Source organism: Monodelphis domestica, chromosome 1 (assembly GCF_027887165.1).
Source record: "Monodelphis domestica isolate mMonDom1 chromosome 1, mMonDom1.pri, whole genome shotgun sequence".
Classification (NCBI taxonomy): Eukaryota; Metazoa; Chordata; class Mammalia; order Didelphimorphia; family Didelphidae; genus Monodelphis; species Monodelphis domestica.
In genome coordinates, this window is record NC_077227.1 from 293,551,772 (window position 1) to 293,571,990 (window position 20,219).

Sequence of the window (20,219 nt, forward strand, 5' to 3'; positions counted from 1 at the left end):
CTAATCCATTCTGCTATTCGTCTACGTTTTATGGGTGAATTCATCCCATTCACGTTCAATGTTATGACTGTCACTTGTGGACTCCCTGGCATTTTGATATCCTTCCCTAATTCTAACCTTTCTTCTTCAGCTTTACCTTTTAGTCCAGTGATTTACTTTAAATCAGTCCCCCTTGTCCCCTCCCTTGATATGTTTCCCTTTCTAGTCCCTCCCTTTTTATTTCCTCACCCTCCCCCCTCTTCTTCCCTCCCTTTTTTGTGTTCCCTCCCCCCTCTTCCCTTGGTTTTCCCTTCTCCCTTCCCTTGTTGGGTAAGGTAGAATTCAAGATCCCAATGGATCTGGATGTTCTTCCCTCTCAGAGTTGATTTCCTCGAGAGTAAGGTTTAAGTAAAAACTCTCTTCCTCTCCTTCTTATAGGAATTTTCTTCCCCTCCCCTTCCCGTGTGGATCTTTGTGTGAGAAAAATTATTCTATTTGGTCTTTCTTTCCCCCCTATTTACACATTACATTTTCCCCACATGTTAGTATGCATAAATTGATATAAATGTAGTCCTTATAGAAGAGAGTTTGAGTAAAAGAAAAAGATAACATTTTTCTCCTTTCCCCTTTCCTTCATATTTACCTTTTCAGGTGTTCCATGCTCTTTGTTTTTCGATATCAAACTTTCCACAGAGCTCTGGTGTTTTCTTTGCAAAAAGTTGGAAATCTTCTATTTTGTTGAATGCCCATACTTTCCCTTGGAAGGATATAGTCAGTTTTGCTGGATAGCTAATTCTTGGTTGAAGACCGAGCTCTCTTGTCTTTCTGAAAACCATTTTCCATGCCTTACGGTCATTTAGAGTGGAACTTGCAAGGTGTTGTGTGACCCTGATTGGCATTCCTTTATACCTAAATTGTCTTTTTCTGGCTTCTTGTAGGATTTTTTCTTTTGTTTGAGAGCTTTGGAATTTGGCAGTTATATTCCTGGGAGTTGTCTTTTGGGGATTTAGTGTAGAGGGTGTTCTGTGTGCCCTGTTGGTGGCTGTATTGCCCCCTTGTTCTAGAATCTCTGGGCAATTTTCTTTGATTATCTCTTGTATTACAATGTCGAGTTTGCTGTTTATTTCTGGCTTTTCTGGAAGTCCAATTATTCTTAAATTATCTCTTCTTCCTCTATTTTCCAAGTCTGTCACCTTGTCAGTGAGATATTTTATGTTCTCTTCTAATTTCTTGATCTTTTGGCTTTGCTTTATTGATTCTTGCTCTTTTACCTGCTCGTTGTCTTCGAGTTGCCTAATTTTGACCTTTAAAGCCTGGTTTTCCTTTTCAGTTTGGTCACACTCTTTTTGTAGATGTGTGAATTTCTTTTGCATTATTTCCCACTTTTCCTCCCAGAAGGCTTCCATCTTTTTGATCCTTCCCGATTGAAATTCTTCATGGGTTTGTGTAGACTTTCTGTTTCCTTTGGAAGTTTTCGGAGCATTTGCTTGTTTTTCCTCTTCTATCTCCTCTGTATTTTGTATTTTTGCTCCATAAAATGTGTCCAAAGTCGCCCCCTTCTTCTTGTTTTTCTTGGAATTTTGGGGCTTTTGTGCTTCTGTGGAGTTTGCCATCTCTATCTGAGTGGGGAGGACTAGCTTTTCTTATCTCTGTCTGGTGTTCAGAGGTTTTAGCCCTAGGCAGATTGTTAGTTCTTTGCAGTTGTTGTTCTGTCTTCCTGGGGAAGCCAGGAATTGCTGGTGTTTCTGTATTACTGCCCTCCTCAGTTCCCTCCTGATGCTTCGCTGTTGCCTTACTTCCAAGCTTTGCCCCTGGCTTGGCCCTTTCCCCGCGGTGTTTCTTTCTGTGCCTTAGCTGGCCAGTAGAGGCAGCACTCTGAGGGGGGAGTGGCCGAGGCTTCCTGGAGCTCTGAGGGCTCCTGATAAGATTAACTTTCTCTTGGTTGAACTGAGTATGCCCTGAGGCAGGGACCTTCTGTGAGACTAGGATGGAAGGATCCAGCTAGGGTACTGCAGGGTCCCCCGTCTCTCTCTGTTTCCCTGCTGTCTGGGTGCCCCTGCGACTGGGTCAGGTTGTTTTCAGGATGTGGCCTTCAGAATAGCTTGCTCCCGAGGCCCTTTTGCCAGCCCTGAGGGTTACTGTTGTTTCAGAGGACCCTGCTCTCTGAGGGGGGAGGGGCCGTGGCTTCCTGGAGCTCTGAGGGCTGGTGATAGGATTAACCTCAGACTTAGTATGCCCTGAGGCAGGGACCTTTGGTGAGACTCAGATGGAAAGATCTGGTCAGGGGGTTACAGGCTTCCCCTTCCCCCCACCCAGTCTCTCTCCGTTTCCCTGCTGTCTGGGTCCCCCCTCGACTGGGTTAGGTTGTTTTCAGGAAGGGGCCTTCAGGATAGCCGACCCTGAGGCTCTGATGTTCCCTCTGCTGCCTCGGACTCAGCGCTCTGGGATGGGGGATGGGTCTTGGGACCTTCCTTCTGCCTACTCCTTAGGTCCAAGTGATCTCGTGTTCTGGCTTTTGGGGGGGCCGAACCTTTTGGTCCAGGTCCAGGTCCAGGAGGAGGATTCCTGCGGTCTATGCTATTGTTTGTTTTGAATTTTGGTGCCTTAGGAGCATATAGTTTGAGTTCGGTAGGGAAGGGTTTCTGGATATCTGAACTTTAGCTTTCTCTAAGCCGCCCTCTTCATCTCTATCTCTTAAGCCATCTAGCTGCCCCCTTTTCACAGCTTTCTTTAAAAACCCTTACCTTCCACCTTAGAATCAATACTATGCATTGTTTCCAAGGCAGAGCAGTGGTAAAGGCTAGGCAGTGGGAGTTGTGACTTGCCCAGGGTCACACAGCTAAGAAGTATCTGAGGTCAGATTTGAACCTAGGACCTCCTGTCTCTAGGCCTGGCTCTCAAGCTACTGAACCACCATTTTCACTGCTTTTTGAAGTGATATTTTTTATCTTCCACCATCTAGCTATAACTTCTGTCATACCCTTTCTCCCTGACCCTAATTTATTCTACATCTTTATTCTGATCTCCGATCCTTCTATTTCTTTTTAATTTCCCAGACCATCATCTCTAGTCTAGCTTCACTTTCCTTCCCAAAGTTTAACCCAATTGTTAATCAGTTCAACTTTATACTATGTTCTTGAATCTCTTTGCTCTGTTTGCCCTATCATCATTAGAATATTAACTAACATTATTATCCTTTTTTCCACCTACTCACCTGCTAATGAATGATGCTGAAGTAAGATGTTGCCATATTGATTATATCCACAATAATTTATGCTCTATAGTGGGCCCTCAGGAAGTCAGTACTTTTTTTTTTAAACCCTTACCTTCCATCTTGGAACCTAGGACCTAGGAACCTAGGACCTCTCTAGGCCTGGCTCTCAATCCACAGAGCTACCTGCCCCCAGGAAGGCAGTCCTTTTATACTTCCCTAATTCTCTTTAAAATGGCTCTTAAAATGGCTTCTCAGATCTCACACCTGCATCTCAGATCTCATTCCTCCATCTCAGATCTCAACAGATGACTTCACCTCCTTTTTTACTGAAACCATTGACATCTATTAAAAGGAAATCTTTGGAGTTTTGCCCTGAACAATCGATCAAAAAATGAAGAGAATTAAAAAGGAGTTGGTTAAAAAATACCAAGGCAGAAAAAATACTTTGGATGAATAGGCCACAAGGGACCAGCCCTAGGATTTGAAGCAGGGCTGCTTTTCTTTTTTATTTTTTTTTCCCATTTGAATTAGTTTATTTAGTCAATTTAGAACATTATTCCTTTTTACAATTCCTGGTTACAATAATCACATTATTTCCCTCACTCCCTTCCACACACCACAGCCAATGCTAAATTTCATTGGGTATTACTTGTGTCCTTGATGAGTACCTATTTCCACGTTGTTGATGTTTGCACTAAGAAGTTCATTTAGAGTCTACATCTCCAACCCTATCCCTTCGATCCATGTATTCAAGCAGTTGTTTTTCTTCTGTGTTTTTACTCCCACAGGGTTTCCTCTCAATGTGGAGAGTGTAGATTGTAGATTCCTTCAAGTTGTTCAGGATCACTGCATTGCCACTAATGGAGAAGTCCATTACATTTGATTGTACCACAGTGTATCAGTCTCTGTATACAATGTTTTCCTGGTTCTGCTCCTCTCACTCTGCATCAATTCCTGGAGGTTGTGTCAGGAGCCATGGAATTCTTCTAGTTTATTATTCCTTTGAGCACTAGTATTCTATCACCAACATATACCACAATTTGTTCAGTCATTCCCCAATTGAAGGGCAACCCCTTCATTTTCCAATTTTTTGCCACCACAATGTGTGAAGCTATGAATATTCTTGAACATGTCTTTTTCCTTATTATCTCTTTGTGGTACAAACCCAGTAGTGCTATGGCTGGATCAAAGGGCAGACACTCTTTTATCGCCCTTTGGGCATAGTTCCAAAGTGCCTTCCAGAATGGTTGGATCAATTCACAACTCCACCAACTATGCAACAATGCAAAGTCCTGACTTTGCCACATTCCCTCCAGCATTCATTACTTTCCTTTGCTGTCATGTTAGCCAATCTGCTAGGTGTGAGGTGATATCTCAGAATTGTTTTGATTTGCATCTCTCTGATTATAAGAGATTTAGAACACTTTTTCATGTGCTTATTAATAGTTTTGATTTCTTTGGCTGAAAACTGCCTATTCTTGTCCCTTGCCCATTTATCAGTTGGAAAATGGCTTGATTTTTTTGTACAATTGGTTTAGCTCTTCATAAATTTGAGTAACCTTTATCAGAGGTTTTTGTTATGAAAATTGTTTTCCTATTTGTTACTTCCCTTCTAATTTTGGTTACATTTGTTTTGTTTGTATAAAAACTTTTTAATTTGATATAATCAAAATTATTTTACATTTTGTGATTTTTTTCTAAGGCTTGCTTGGTTTTAAAGTCTTTCCCTTCCCAAAGGTCTGACATGTATACTATTCTGTGTTCACCTAATTTGCTTATAGCTTTCTTCTTCATGTCATTCACCCATTCTTAGTTTATCTTGGTGTAGGGTGAGATGTTGATCCAAACCTAATCTCTTCCACACTGTCTTCCAATTTTCCCAGCAGTTTTTATCAAATAATGGATTTTGGTCCCAAAAGCTGTCTTGCTGAGGTCACTTACCCCAAGTCTATTCCACTGAACCTCCTTTCTGTCTCTTAGCCAGATGACTACTGCTTTATAGGAAAATATTTTTGAGATCTGGTACCACTCCTTCACATTTTTTTCCCATTATTTTCCTGGCTATCCTTGATCTTTTGTTCTTTCAATTGATCTTTGTTATGGTTTTTACTAATTCAGTAAAAAAATTTTGGTAGTTCGATGGGTATGGCACTATATAAGTAAGTTTGGGTAGGATAGTCATTTTTATTATGTTAACTCATCCTACCTATGAGCAGTCGATGTTTTTCCAATTGTTTAGATCTAGTTTTAATTGCATGGAAAGTGTTTTGTAATTGTGTTCATATAGTTTCTGTGTTTGTCTCAACAGATAGATTCCCAAGTATTTTATATTGTCTAGGATGATTTTAAATGGAATTTCTCTTTCTAATTCTTGCTGCTTTAATGGGTTGGAGATATATAGAAATGCTGATGACTTATGTGGGTTTATTTTGTATTCTGCAACTTTGCTAAATTTGATGATTATTTCAACTACTTTTTTAATTGATTCTCTTGGATTCTTTAAGTAGACCATCATATCATCCGCATAGAGTAATATTCTCCTCACTGCCTATTTTAATACCTTCAATTTCTTTTTCTTCTGTAATTGCTACTGCTAGTGTTTCTAGTACAATGTTTAATAATAGCAGTGATAATGGGCATCTTTGTTTCACTTCTGAACTTTTTGGGAATGCATCTAGTTTATCCCCATTGCAAATGAACAGGTAACTCTTTTTTAATGCTAATTTCACTACTCTTCCAGAAAATTATGCTGATAAACAGTTTTGTCTCTCTGATCTTCAATTTGCTCTCTTTCTACTGCCTGATACTTTCCCCACCATCTCTATTTATTAATACTTTCACTTGGTTTCCCCCACATCCCCTGAAACTTTTATTAGACTATAACTTTTAGGGCATGAACTGCCTTTCTGTTCATCAGAATAAAGGATAAAGGTAGTGAAAAAGCAGATGACCCAAGAAGCAAACCTTGGAGAACATTTTTTGTTAGGAGGTAAATCACAATGATGATCCAAGAAAGGAGACTGAAGGCATGCAAGATTCGTTTCTAGGAGAACCAAAATAGTCTCTACTTCTGGGATTTTCAAGATTGTTGTATCTTGGAAGAATGGTGACCAGCAATGTTAAATGCATATAGTAATTTCAGAAAGGATGAAGACTAAGAAATGGCTAGCAAGAGACCTTCTAATTAGATATGCTAACATTAATGACTACTTTTTCATTCGGGTCATTCAACTACTAATGTCCCCAGTTATCCAAACTATCTAACCTGTATCTCTTTATATCAGCTATAAAACTAATGATGGTGATGTAACAATTAATATTCACTAGTGCCACATCCATGACATTCTAGTGCAACTTAATCCTTTTTGTGGAGATTGGAGAATGCTGGTAGTTGAGGCAATTGTAGGAGTTTAAATTAATGTTGGTCTAAATATAAGCGAACGTGGTCACCGAAATTAATATATCTCAAGTCAAAATGACTTTTTATCAGTTACGACAGAGGGAAAGAGTGAAAGGAGAGGAATCTTAAAGAGGGTAGATTGAGAAGTATAGCTTATCACCCTAAATATTTGCTCTGGCCCCTGACTCCACTCCAGCAGGACTCCAGAAGTCCCAACTCAAGGGCTCAGAGGTAAATTAAGGAAGGATTTCTTTCACCCATGCAACTTCCTTGGAGAGGGAGGCCTATCTGGTGTTAATCTCTTAGGAAGCCAGGAAAGGAAGGCCAGCTTTTTCCACTCACCAATCGAAAGTCCAAGGGGAGAAGATTTCAGGGAGGGTCTTATGAAATGCTAGTCTCAAGTTCCACGCTGAGGAAGATGATACTCCACTGGCCTACACAGTCTCGAAAGAGCTTGAAAACTCTTACAGGAAGTTGCAGCCACTTTTAAAGTCTCTTCTTTTTATCATTACCTGTGTCTTCTTCCACTTTTACCATTTGCTCTCTATAACTTGCTTATGACTGCCTGTAGGCAGTCGGTTTTTTTCTGAGTTGTCACCCACTTTAGCATGTGGGTTGAGGACCTCCCCTACTTAGGCATTAAATTTTAAAGTAGGCAAGGGGAGAGTTAATCCCATCTTCACACAATTGATGATATTTACTCAAGTTGGACTTCGATTCAGTGGATAAAAATGTTGAAAACAGATAGCAAGGGAATATCGAAGGAGAAATGTCAGAGCTGTTTCAATAATATAAGTGATCTTATGTAATTTTATAATAACTTATGATCTAATGTAATAATAGGAAAGAACAAGATTGTTTTATGTTTACTCAACTTAATAAAATAGGTAAATTTGGGAAAAAAGATGTTATTCAGCCTTTAAATTCATAACTTTCATTTGTCATATTGGTAGCTAAGTGACACAATGGAAAGGAGAAATAGGCCCAGAGTCAGAAAGATCTGAATTAAAATTTCATATGCTCCTGGTAAAGTCACTTAACTTCTGTTTGTCTCACTTTCCTTACCTGTAAAAGGAGAATGATAATAGTACTGCCTTTCAGAATTGTTGTGAGGATCAAGTGAGATAATAATTATAAAGCACTTATTACAGTGGCATATAAATATTAGATGTGGCTGCTGCTGTTGTAATCATTACCATTTAGTTTTATTTCATTTAGTCACTTGTTTAACTTTAGAATTCTTGTTTAACATCACTAAGCTGAATTAATTATTTTATAATAATTCCCCTTTTTGATTTTTATTCCCTTAAATGGCCTGTAACCTAGAACTAGGCCTTTAAATCCATAATACTTAATTACTAGTAGCGAGTAGTATTTAAAAGGAATTCTAGAGATGGATGTTTTCATTCCTTATTTCTTTTCATACCTGGAAGAATGTATTCTTTGAACTTTTTCTAGAGGAGAGGTTGTAATTTGTTAATATTGTTGAATTTTATCTACAAATAACAAGTTTCTAAGGTTTCTCTTATTCTCTGATGAAAATTAAGATCATAACTGAGTAAGTAAAGCTTTTCCTGAACTTGAATAAGATGTTCTGTTGTGAACTACTTTAGAAACATTCTGTCATTTTTCCTTTATTTCCTTCCTGATGTCTATAAAAATAGGAAGTTCTGCCATATCCTCTGATTGATGCATGTTCTTTGAAGTCTTTGCTATATCTGTCCAATTTCAATAATAAACAGAAACCGTGTTTCAGAAAACTTTCTGAAACTTTCCCAGAAGAAACATTTATGAACATTGATTGAACTTTATTTTCTACTCTTTGATTTGTACAGTTACATTGCATTTTGTTTAATAGATTTATTCCTAAAGTATAAATTGATCTTTTTTATAAACAAATCATATTTTGAAAGTTCTTGCTGTTTAAAGAAATCATTTGTGAATACTTAGCTAAAATGAGAATTCTTTTTTTTAAGATTATAACTTTGCTGAGGATTGTTTAGACCACCACAAGCAGAATTCTTTAAATATAATTCAAAAACAAACAAAAAAACAAATTACCTTCTGTCTTAAATATCAGTTCAAAGGTGGAAGAGTGGCCAGTTCAGGTTAAATATCTTTTCGAGGGTCATATAGCTAAGGAAGTATCTGAGGCCAGTTTGAATATAAATATAAATTTAAGATGTCCTTTTTTCTTTTTCTTTGGAAAGATAGAAGCATCTTAAAACCAATACTGTGTATTGTTTCCAAGGCATAAGAGTGGTAACGGCTAAACAATGGGGGTTAAGTGACTTGCCCTGGGTCACATAGCTTGGAAGTGTCTGAGACCATATTTGAAAATAGGGCCTCCCTTCTCTAGACCTGATTCTCAATCCACTAAGCCATCCAGGTGCCCTCATGTGTCCTGTTTTCAATGAGTTTGATCCCCTCATTCATGCTTTCTCTTAACAGTGATATTAAACATTTTGAGTCACCATAAAATGAAGACTTACTTAAGGTTTTGAATTTTGCGTGGAATATTGCATGGAGGATACATTTTATAAAAGAAAAATAACTATTATTTTAATTATTATATTTTAAATTATAGGATGTGAAGTTACTCCAGATGTAAATATTTCAGGTCAAAAATTTAATATTAAGCTACTGATTCCAGTTGCAGAGGGCATGAATGAAATCTGGCTTCGTTGTGACAATGTAAGTTTTTCACCTAAAGTACAGCATAAATCTTTTTTTTTTTAATCTTTATTTTCTGTAGTTTCAAGGAAGAAGAGTGGTAAGTTCTAGGCAACTGGGATTAAGTGACTTACCCAGAGTCACATAGCTAAGAAGTATCTGAATCCAGATTTGACCTCAGGATTTTCTGTCTCCAAGTCTGGCTCTCTCAATCTACTAGCTCCCTGATAGCTACCTGCCCCAACAGTACAATGAATTTCTTTTTTATTAATATATTTCTTGCGTTTGTTTAAATTTTTATTTTATTCATGCTTATTTATATTTTATTATTAAATTCATTTCAATTTTAGGAAAAACAGTATGCACACTGGATGGCAGCCTGCAGATTAGCTTCCAAGGGCAAGACCATGGCAGACAGTTCTTATAACTTAGAAGTTCAGAATATTCTTTCATTTTTGAAGATGCAACATTTGAATCCAGATCCTCAACTAATACCAGAGCAAGTCACAACTGATATTAATCCTGAATGTTTGGTGTCACCTCGATACTTAAAGAAGTACAGAAATAAGCAGGTATTCATTTCTCCTTAGTACAGTTTTTGTTGTGTTTTGTTTTAAATATATATTTGTTTTTAGAATTCAAACTTTAGCCCTTTTTTTACTTATTTAGAAATCTGAATGAACATTGTTTTATACAACCTGGATAGAGAGAACAATTTAATTTCAGTTGTTTTTTTTTTATATAAATGATACAATTAATACTCTTTTTTAAGTAGATCTTCTTTGATGGAAATTCTCAGTTTTAGTGATTCATCTTGACATTTCAGATTGTTCCAATTCAGTAGGATTTTTGAAAATAGGAAATGCTATCCTAGAGATATTTATGGAATTCATTTTTTTTTAAAGAAAAGTGGAGCAAAAAAAAACATTTATTATAAATCTATAAATCTTAAAAATACTCCAGGATTAAAAATACTCAGTGGATAGAGTACTAGGCTTGGAGTCAGGAGGACCTGAGCTCAAATGTGACCTCAGGTAGATTCTCAGGTTTTACCAATTAGTATATGTATTTATTATCAAATTATCTCATTATTATCTCATTATCAGATAAGAAGTTTAAATATAATAGTGTGTTACCAAGCATTTTAATAATGTTCATACCAAGTTATAAAATCCCTTTTCCATAGATCTTTAAAATGGCATTGTTATCTATCTTTTAGTGTTTTGGACACAAAACCATTTTAGTCAGTACCAAACCAAAGCTTTTCTATTAAAGACTTTTTCAGTCATATAGGTCTTGATTTCTTCTTAAGAGTAATGTTTTAAAAGATTATATCCTGGGGGTAGCTGGGTGGCTCAGTGAATTGAGAGCCAGGCCTAGAGACGGGAAGTCCTAGGTTCAAATCTGGCCCCAGACACTTCCTAGCTGTGTGACCTTGGGCAAGTCACTTAACCCCCATTGCCTAGCTAGCTCTTATCACTCTTCTGCCTTGGAGCCAGTACAGTATCGACTCCAAGATATAAAGTAAGGGTTTTACAAAAAAAAAAAAAGATTATATCTTTTATTTTGCTTTAATCATCAATAACTTATTTTTTGAGTATGGCATAGTATTCTTCCCACCAGTTAATTTTTATTTGTTCAGTACCAAGTGAGAGTTGAGTTGAGGTAGGGTGAGGAGTGTATAGTCCACAAAGTTTTGTCCTACAAAAACACATTGTAGACCGAAAAATTTGAAAACCACTGTGCTAGACTACATCTTATGGCTCTTACTTACTTCCATGGTTCCATATTGATCAAAGATGCATTGGATCAAAATTTAATTTTATTTAGTCTCTTGAATCTATTTCAAATTCCATGCCAACATTAGCATACATAAGGCCTGCCACATATGCATTTTAAGCTAATAAACTGGTTGTCTTAAGAAAAGAGGTGCTTACATGGGTTGATGTGGATATGATTGGGGATGTAGACTCTATGTGATCACCCTAATGCAAATATTAACAATATGGAAATAGGTCTTGATCAATGACACTCAGTGGACTTCCTTGTTGGCTGGGGTGGAGGGGAGGGAAAGAATATGAATCATGTAACCATGGAAAAATAGTCTAAATTAATTAAATAAAAATTTTCAATTAAAAAAAGTCGCTTAGCTTTTACATCTGATAAATGTGAAGCTCACTTGAGTAGAATAATTATTTTTATTTCTGCAGCCCTATACAGTAGTGCCTTTTTTCCCCTTTAGGAAAATGTATGCAAAAAGCAGGTGGTAATTGGAAGCTTATTTTACTGCTATAATTTTAGAAACAATATAATATTTAATGCATTTGATTTTTTAAATTTTACTTATCCCAAAGAGTATTGTATGGGCAGTATTACTTCTTACTACCTCTGAGGTAATGAAATACTTTGAATATTTATCTTGTTTTCCCCATTAGAAACAATGAGTTCTACTATAAACATGTACTTGGAAATGAGATAAAGTTTTTTCAGCCTAATGTATTTTTTTCCCACAGATGTATGCACATTTAGAAGCTTAATGTTTAGTAACACAAAATTTTAAAATAATTTGAATTAAAAATGAAATAAAAATTTGAAAAAAAATTTGAATTAAAATGGATCTGTGCTTCCTTGTTTTCATTTCCATGCTTACATTCATTTTGCTTGTTTTCTTCCTAAGAAATTTTGCATGATTTTTGGCTATAATTTTGGTTTGCAGTTGACTGACTTTTTCTTTGCTTTGTTGCCATTTTTCTGATTCCTTTTTTTTTCTTTCTGCTTCTTTTTTCTTTCCTTCCATTGCCATCCACAGCCAGGCTATATAAGAGATTTGGTAAGTTCACAGTATTTAAATGTAGACACATACATAGAATAACTCCACTACTTTTTAAATTTACACTGTTTTTATGTGTACAAATGTATGTGTAATGTACATTTAAACAGCCTGAAATTTTTTTGGTTACTTTAAAAAAAAATGCTTTCTGGTTATTTAAGTATTGCAAAACTGCTAACCAAATATTCTCTGCTAGAAACTTACATTTACCCAATGAACTATTGCTCATTCCATACTTAACACTTTGAAGCTAAATTTGTGTAGGACAGAATTATTATTTTTGTGTCACCTGAAAGCATTGCAATATCTTTGCTTATAATAGACGTCTCAAGTAACAACTCTGTCTCAAAATATTTTTGATATTTGTTATGGGTTAAAATGGAATTAAGCATTAGAAATTAATACTAAGGGTTTTTAAAATTATGTAACTAGTTCATATTCCTGTAATGTACATTTTTAGCATAACAGTAATTATTTGAAGACAAATAGCTAATAGTTAATGTAATATTTAATTATATGCAGATCACAGCAAGAATCCTGGAAGCTCATCAAAATGTAGCTCAGATGAGTCTTATTGAGGCCAAAATGCGATTTATTCAAGCATGGCAGTCTTTACCAGAATTTGGCATCACACACTTTATTGCAAGGTTAGTGACTCTGTTTAGTACAAGCCTCAAAATTATGAATTTTTACTAAAACTATGAAGTCATATAGCATGAGCTCTTGCTTCTCCCACGTCTATAATCCAGTCTTTAACATCATCCCCCATTTTCTCTTTTTTATTGTCTCTGAAGAAGGAAGTGGCCTAGCTAAATTCAACCCCACCACTTGTACTGTTGATTCTATTTCCTATAGCAGACCGCCCTTTCTGTTACCCATTTATTTTCTCTCTTTAATTTCTATTTTCTCCTTCTCCTAAAATATACATCTTCTTTGTACTTAAAAAACAAACCAAAAAACTTTTATATGACCCTAGAATTCACTCATTGTCCTATGTCTCATCAGTTTTTCGTTTCCAAACTATTAGAAAAAAGCTGTCTGTATTTGTTGCTTCCACTTCCTGACATTTCACTTACTTTTCATCCCCTTGCAGTCTACCCCAACATTCAGCTGAAACTTCTCTCCTTAATATAACTAGCAACCTCGTAAAAGTGCTAACTTTGATGGCTTTTGCTTAGTCCTTATACTACTTACTTCTCTTCAGGAGTTAACAATGTTAACTTCTCCATGGTCTTTCATGACAGTGCTCTCTAATGGTTTTCCTACTTTAAAAAAAAAAATTTATAAAGATACTTTATTTTACCAATTACATGTTTTCATATAAGTTTTCCAGAGTTATATGATTCAGACTGTCTCCTTTCCTCCCTTCTCTCCCTATCCTGGAGCTGGCAAGCAATTTGATCTGGGCATTATAATACAAAACTTACTTCCATATTGCTCATTTTTGTAAGAGCATTGTCATACAATATCAAAACCCCAAAAATTAAAGTGAAAAATTGCATGCTTTGATTTGCATTGACTCCATCAGTTCTTTTTTAGGAGGTGGGTAATATTCCTTGTCACAAGTCTTGGATCATTTTATTGCTGAGAGTAACTAAGTCTATCACAATATTGCTATTATGTTGTACTGTGTTTTCCTAGTTCTGCTTATTTCACTCTGCATCAGTTCATGTAGGTCTTTATGACTCTTTTTGATTGTCTTGTTCATCATTTCATAGAGCCCAGTGGTATTCTATCACTATCATATACCACAATTTTTTTAGCTATTCCCCAATTAGTGCAAATCCCTTTGATTTCTAGTTCTCTGCCACCACAAAAAGAGCAACAATAAATATTTTCGTGCAAGTAGTCCCCCCCTCCCCCTTTTTTTTTATCTCTCTAGGATACAGACCTAATATTACTGGATCAAAGGATGTGCTTTGTTTTATAACCCTTTGGGCATAATTCCAAATTGGCCTACAGAATGGTTGAATCATTTCACAACTCCACCAACAATACATTAGTGTCCCAATTTTGCCACATTTTTCACTTTCCTTTACTGTCATATTAGCCAGTTTGATAAGTGTGAGGTGATACCTTTGAGCAGGAGTCCCCAAACTTTTTAAATAGGGGACCAGTTCATTGTCCCTCAGACCATTGGAGGGCCAGACTATAAATACCTAACTCTAACCCGGCAGCAGTATACACAGTGTGGAATTCTCCTCCCCCAGATCACCACTCTCCATGCTGGCATCTTCCATTTTGCAGCCACATAATCCTTTGCACAGCGCCTTGTTCTATGGCTCCACACAAACGATTATGTCACTGAAAGTAGTACTGTTATGTAAGAGGCACCTTGCTTTGTGACGCCACCACATACATTGCTCCTCTCACTGACCACCAGTGAAAGAGGTGCCCCTTCTGGAAGTGCGGTGGTGACCGGATACATGGCCTTAGAGAGCTGCATGTGGCCTGCGGGCCATAGTTTGGGAACCCCTGCCTTAGAGTTTTAATTTGTATTTCTCTAATCAACTGGAATTTAAGACATTTTTTCATTTGATTATTGATAGCTTTGATTTCTTCATCTGAAAGTTGCTTATTCGTATCCTTTGACCATTTGTATATTGGGGAATGATTTGTATTCTTACAAATATGCCTTAGTTCTCTATATATTTGAGAAATGAGACCTTTATCAAAGAAACTTGTTATACCCCAACCTTCCTTTTATTGTTTCCCTTCTAACTTGACTGTTTTATTACATTTCTGACTATTCCTCACTCTCCTTTTTTACATCCTGCTCCTATATCACTCAGTGTCATAAACTTAAGTGCTTACTATTTACTATACTAATTACTAAGTAATTACTATTACTATTCAAACAAGGCCAAAATACTCATGCTCCAAAGAAGTTCATATTCTAAAGGGGAAGAGAATTGAGTTAAGGAGAATGGTTAAATACCTGTTGCGTTAAGACATCAGATCCTAGTCCGTGGAAGTAGCTGTGCAAATGAAACAAAGAGAAGATTAAGTGAATTTTATGGCATGACCAAGAGCAAGAAGTAAATGATGACACTGAGGTTGCAAGCCTGAATATGGTGGTACTCTTAGCTCTAATAAGAAAGTTAGGATGAGGTGAGGATTTGAAAGGGAATGAGTTCTGTTTTACTCTGTTGAGTTCAAGATGCCTACAAGACATCCAATTTGAGATGTCCAAAAAGAATTTTTAAACTGAAATTCTATATGAATATTTGGGAATCATCTTGGTAGAGATGATAATTGAACCCATAAAAATAGATGCCATAGCCAAGTATAGAAAAAGAAAACTTAGAACAGAACCTTGAGAGGGACACCATGGTTAGATGTGGTATGAATGAAAATTGAGCAAAGGAGACTGAAAAAAGCAGCAGTCAGACAGGTAGAAGAGAATCAAAAATAAAACTGTTGATAAATCCTAAAGAGAAGAGAATGCCAGGAAAAAGAGCAACAGTTTCAAAAATGTCAGATTAAAGAAAGATAAAGAATAAGAGAAGGTTATTAAATATTACAATTACAGGATCACTGATACTGTGAATTATTTTGGAAATATTCAAATAAAGTGACTAAAATATATACCCAATGATTCCACTACTAGGATGTCTTAGGGTAGTCATTGATAAAAAGAAAGTCTTTGTCTATACTAAAAATATTTAAGAACATTTTTTAACAGTAGTAAAAAACAAAACAAAACCGGAAACAAAGTAGATGTCCAGAAATTGAGAATGGCTAAACAAATTGTGGTAAATGAATATAATAACATATCACTGTGCTAAATACAGAGAATAAAGGAAAAACTTAAATGAGTTGATGCAGAGTGAAGTAAGCAGAGCCAAGAAAATAGTATATGCAATGCCAACAACAATATTAGTAGAGGGAACAACCAGGAATGAATTGAAAAGAAATGTTGCAAAAATTACCAAGAATGATCATGGCTCTAATTAAGGTACCAGAAAACAATTCTCCCTACTCTTTTACAGAATTGGGGGTCTCTGGATATGAATCATTACGTATTTTTTCACATTTTTCAGTACATTAATCTTTTTTGCTGATTGTTTTTTCTCTTCCTCATTAAAAAAAAAAGTCCTTGTTGTATAAGATGGCTCTCAGGGAGGGGTAGGGGAGAAATATAGGAGGAAATAGCATTAAAAAATCATTGGCATTTGGAGAGAGGTGTTTTAGTTGAGTAATGAAACCAGAAGCCAGATTTCTGATGGATTAGAAACAAGTTTGAGAAGAGAATGTGGTATGTAGTATTGTTCAAGTAGTTCAACTTAGAAGGATAGGAAAGCATGATTAGCTAGAGGGAGTATGAGAGTTTTGTATGGTTGTACTTTAGTTTTCCATCCTAGGCTCTTTTTTCCTACATTCTGATCTCATCAGCATCCATGTATTCAACTGTCATCTTTCTACCTGTAGGTGGCTTGTTTGTACATAGTTGTTTGCAATAACACTCATTAGAATATGAGCTTCTCTAGGGTAAGAAATGCCTTTTGCTCTTCTTTGTATCCCCATTACTTAGCACAATATGTGACACATTCTAGACACTTAATAAATGTTTATTGACTGACTGTCTGTCTTGGTGATCTCAACTGTTCCCATTGTTTCAGCTTTAAGTTCTGTGTAGACAACTACGAAATTTATACACATAGCTAGTCTTTTGAACTCCAGACTTGCATCAGCAGCTGTCAGCTAGACATCTCAAAATTTCCCCCTAAAACTACTCTTAACTTTCCTTTTCTAACACAGTATCTGGCATATAGAATGCACATTAAAAATACTTGCTAGGGGCAGCTGGATGACTCAGTGGATTGGGAACCAGGCCTAGCGATGGGAGGTCTTGGCCTCAGACACTTCCTAGCTGTGTGACCCTGGGCAAGTTACTTAACTCCCATTGCCTAGCCCTTACACTCTTCTGCCTTGAAACCAATACAGAGTATTGATTCCAAGATGGAAGGTAAGTGTTTAAAAAAAATACTTGCTAAATTAATAAATTAAATTGAATTATATCATATATATGTATGTATGTGTACATCCATTTATACATACATATATAAATATGAAATATATAAGTAGCATGTCCATTTATTCAAACCCACTAAGTAGCCGAAAAGACACTTTATGTGGGTATTTTTGAAGTAATACAAATAAATCTTATAGGTTTCAAGGGGGCAAGAAAGAAGAGCTGATTGGCATTGCCTATAATAGACTTATTAGGATGGATGCCAGTAATGGAGATGCAATTAAGACATGGCGATTCAGCAACATGAAACAGTGGAATGTAAACTGGGAAATTAAAATGGTAAGTAAATTCTATTGTGTACATTCTCACTTTAATTTTTTATCTGCATAACTCTTTTGCATGAAAGTGACGTAAAAAGTACTGTTAAAAACTTAGTACTATTTCTGCAACATCCTTGAGCATAGAAGACTCAGTTCTTTTTTTTATTATAAAGGAAAAAGAATGTGACATTGCTCAAGACTTACTCTAGTGTCAAGCGATGCAGAATACAGATGCTTTGAATGCAGAAATCCTTGGGTTCAAGTTCTAGCTGTGTTCTCTGCAAGCCACTTAATCTCTTTATAGTCTAGACCGGAGGTATAAAGCATTTGGCTCACAGGCCTCATGACCCCAACTATATTAAAGCATAATTGAGAAATATTTATCAAAATAAATAAATAAAATAAAACATACATTAAACATAGATGATTTTAAAATTGTCAATGTACAGCTTACCGGGATTCTTATGTAGAGATTAGTTGCCTCCTTTTTTACTGTATTCGAGTCTGACACCCCAGCTCTAGGTGACTTTAAGAGTATAAGTTGAAGAGAAGGTACTATGTTGGTAAAGGGAATTTCCTCACTTAGGAATTATTACAGCAGTGAAATTGGTTTTCAGGTCCATTTCCTCTTCTTATTCATTTTAATAGATAAAGATAAGCATCATCACCAGTGTACTTTATGTCATTTAACATTGGGGTTCATATTTAAAAATGGACAGAGTTCTTAAATCCTTAACAGTGTATATTTTAAGAGTTATATTCAAGTTACATAAAAACACAATTTCAAAGGTTTATTTCAGACTGGTCATAGAAATCAGAGTGTCCTGGTATGCAATTTTCTGAATCTTTAGCAATGCCATTCTATACTTGTCATTTCTAGGATATTAAACTTTCTGACATATAAAGTTTAAATCTCCAAAACATTTCACAAAAATCACAGGATACAGGTTTTCTCCAAAGTCTTCAAGAGACCTTCATTCATTGAATAACCAGATTAGATTTGGAGACTGGGAAAGTTTAACACATTCATTTTTTTCAAGAACAGAAAAAGAATAAATAGAAAGAGTCATGATTTATTTACTGGAAATAGTAGTTATTTTGAATGCCAATAATTATGTAAATAATATAAATTTGCTTGGCCTCAGTAAAATAAAGTTAAACCAATAAACTGCTGGAATTAATGAAAAAAATATTAATGAATAGCGTTATTTTAATACCACAAAGCATTTTAAGCCATTTTTACTTTGTCCTAGGTGACAGTGGAATTTGCTGATGAAGTGCGATTATCTTTCATTTGTACTGAGGTGGATTGTAAAGTAGTTCATGAGTTCATTGGAGGCTACATATTCCTCTCTACACGTGCCAAAGACCAAAATGAAAGTTTAGATGAAGAGATGTTCTACAAACTTACAAGTGGTTGGGTGTGAGTTAAATATATTGTATAATGAAACCTCATAGTTATTATCAATATTTAACTTTAAAAGCTGTTATTTGAAATATGCTGCTTAATAAAGTAAGCTTGAAATATATCATCATGAAAAAGTTTTTTACCTTATCTGAAGTTAATATGTTCATTAAAAGGCATATCCATTAGTCTGCAGTTGTGATATTATATATGGACAATAGTATGTGGCAACACTATATAAATATATAACTCAAGGTGATTAGCACATTCAGAATTAAATTTGATTGATTTAAGCTAACCAAGTTGTAAGAAATGCAAAACATTTACTACAATGCTGTCCGGGCTTAAAATTATATGAAGACTCTTTATCGTGTTTAAGCATGTTTGATTATTTGACCTCATGTGGAAAAGTAGCGTTGTTTTAGACTATTTTGTCGCTATAAATACCCTGAAATTTTGGAAGAGATGTTTGAAATTGAAGGATGATAATGTTAACTCTGTTACACTTATTTTCTCTCTTAACCTTTCCCATTCCTGTGTTTGTTTTTATTCTTCTACCATATTGTATGAAATCATTTCAGTATTCACCAGCATATTCACTATCTGCCTAAAATATGCAATTTACAGTACAATTATGAAGTAAAGGTTTATGAAGTATGCATTTTGTGTAACTAATGTACAAACACAAATTTTATAAAATTGTACAGTTTTTTAAAACTAGTCTCACTGATCAACAAGGGAAAATGGCTTAGATTTAAAGTATCACCGTTAATTATATGCTTTTTAAAATTATCAATTTCATAGAAACTAATAATAACAATGCATTTTTTATCTCTGCTAAATTAAGTATGACTTCATTATAACTAATGTGATTATGCCACAATGTCCTTCACTCTAATGTCAGAACATGGCATTTTCTAGCCTGTTGTGCTCTTGCAGTTTGCATTGGTACTTGTTAGAGAATTTCTAACCCATGTAAGCCAGAAAGGAGCTGAGAAGTGGATTACCAGTATTGTTCAACATCCTACAGTTTCAAAACTGTATAAATGCATTTTATTTTAAATAAAAGTGAAATCTTTCATTTAATGTTTGCATTTTATTTTAAATAAAAGCAGAATCTTTCATTTACTGTTTCTTTTCTGTTATATTTACCAAAACTGAATTTTTACCTTTTCATTTTTTTATGTTTCTAATTTTGTTTAATTTCCCCCCCTGTTAAATGTAAAAAGAAAAATACTCTTTCATCTTTTTTGAAAGAATATTGAGTCTTGAAAACATCTAATAAGATTAGTGTCCTGTAATAAATTCACTCCATGAGATCAAATTTCAAAAGGATACAGATATGGGCATGAATCCTATAGTCTGATGTTCTTAAAATGGAAGTTGTATCATGATTTTCAAGAAAAATTCACATGATGCAGTT

The 20,219-nt window shown here is 35.4% G+C and overlaps 1 protein-coding gene across 6 annotated transcripts in view; it reads left to right on the top strand.

Annotated features, from left to right (window-relative positions):
- Positions 1-19,920, top strand: part of FERMT2 (FERM domain containing kindlin 2) — a 131,411-nt gene extending 111,491 nt beyond the window's left edge. For 3 of the 6 annotated variants that reach the window (XM_007473237.3, XM_001362466.5, XM_056811045.1), the window contains 6 exons: positions 9,181-9,287; positions 9,617-9,838; positions 12,076-12,096; positions 12,619-12,743; positions 17,269-17,410; positions 18,645-19,920. In XM_007473237.3, the coding sequence (XP_007473299.1) occupies positions 9,181-9,287; positions 9,617-9,838; positions 12,076-12,096; positions 12,619-12,743; positions 17,269-17,410; positions 18,645-18,818 (791 nt within the window). In that variant the 3' untranslated portion in view covers positions 18,819-19,920. The remainder of the gene's footprint in view (positions 1-9,180; positions 9,288-9,616; positions 9,839-12,075; positions 12,097-12,618; positions 12,744-17,268; positions 17,411-18,644) is intronic. The other 3 variants (XM_007473238.3, XM_003339496.4, XM_056811046.1) reach the window with 1 other exon arrangement.
- Positions 19,921-20,219: the final 299 nt, after the last annotated feature.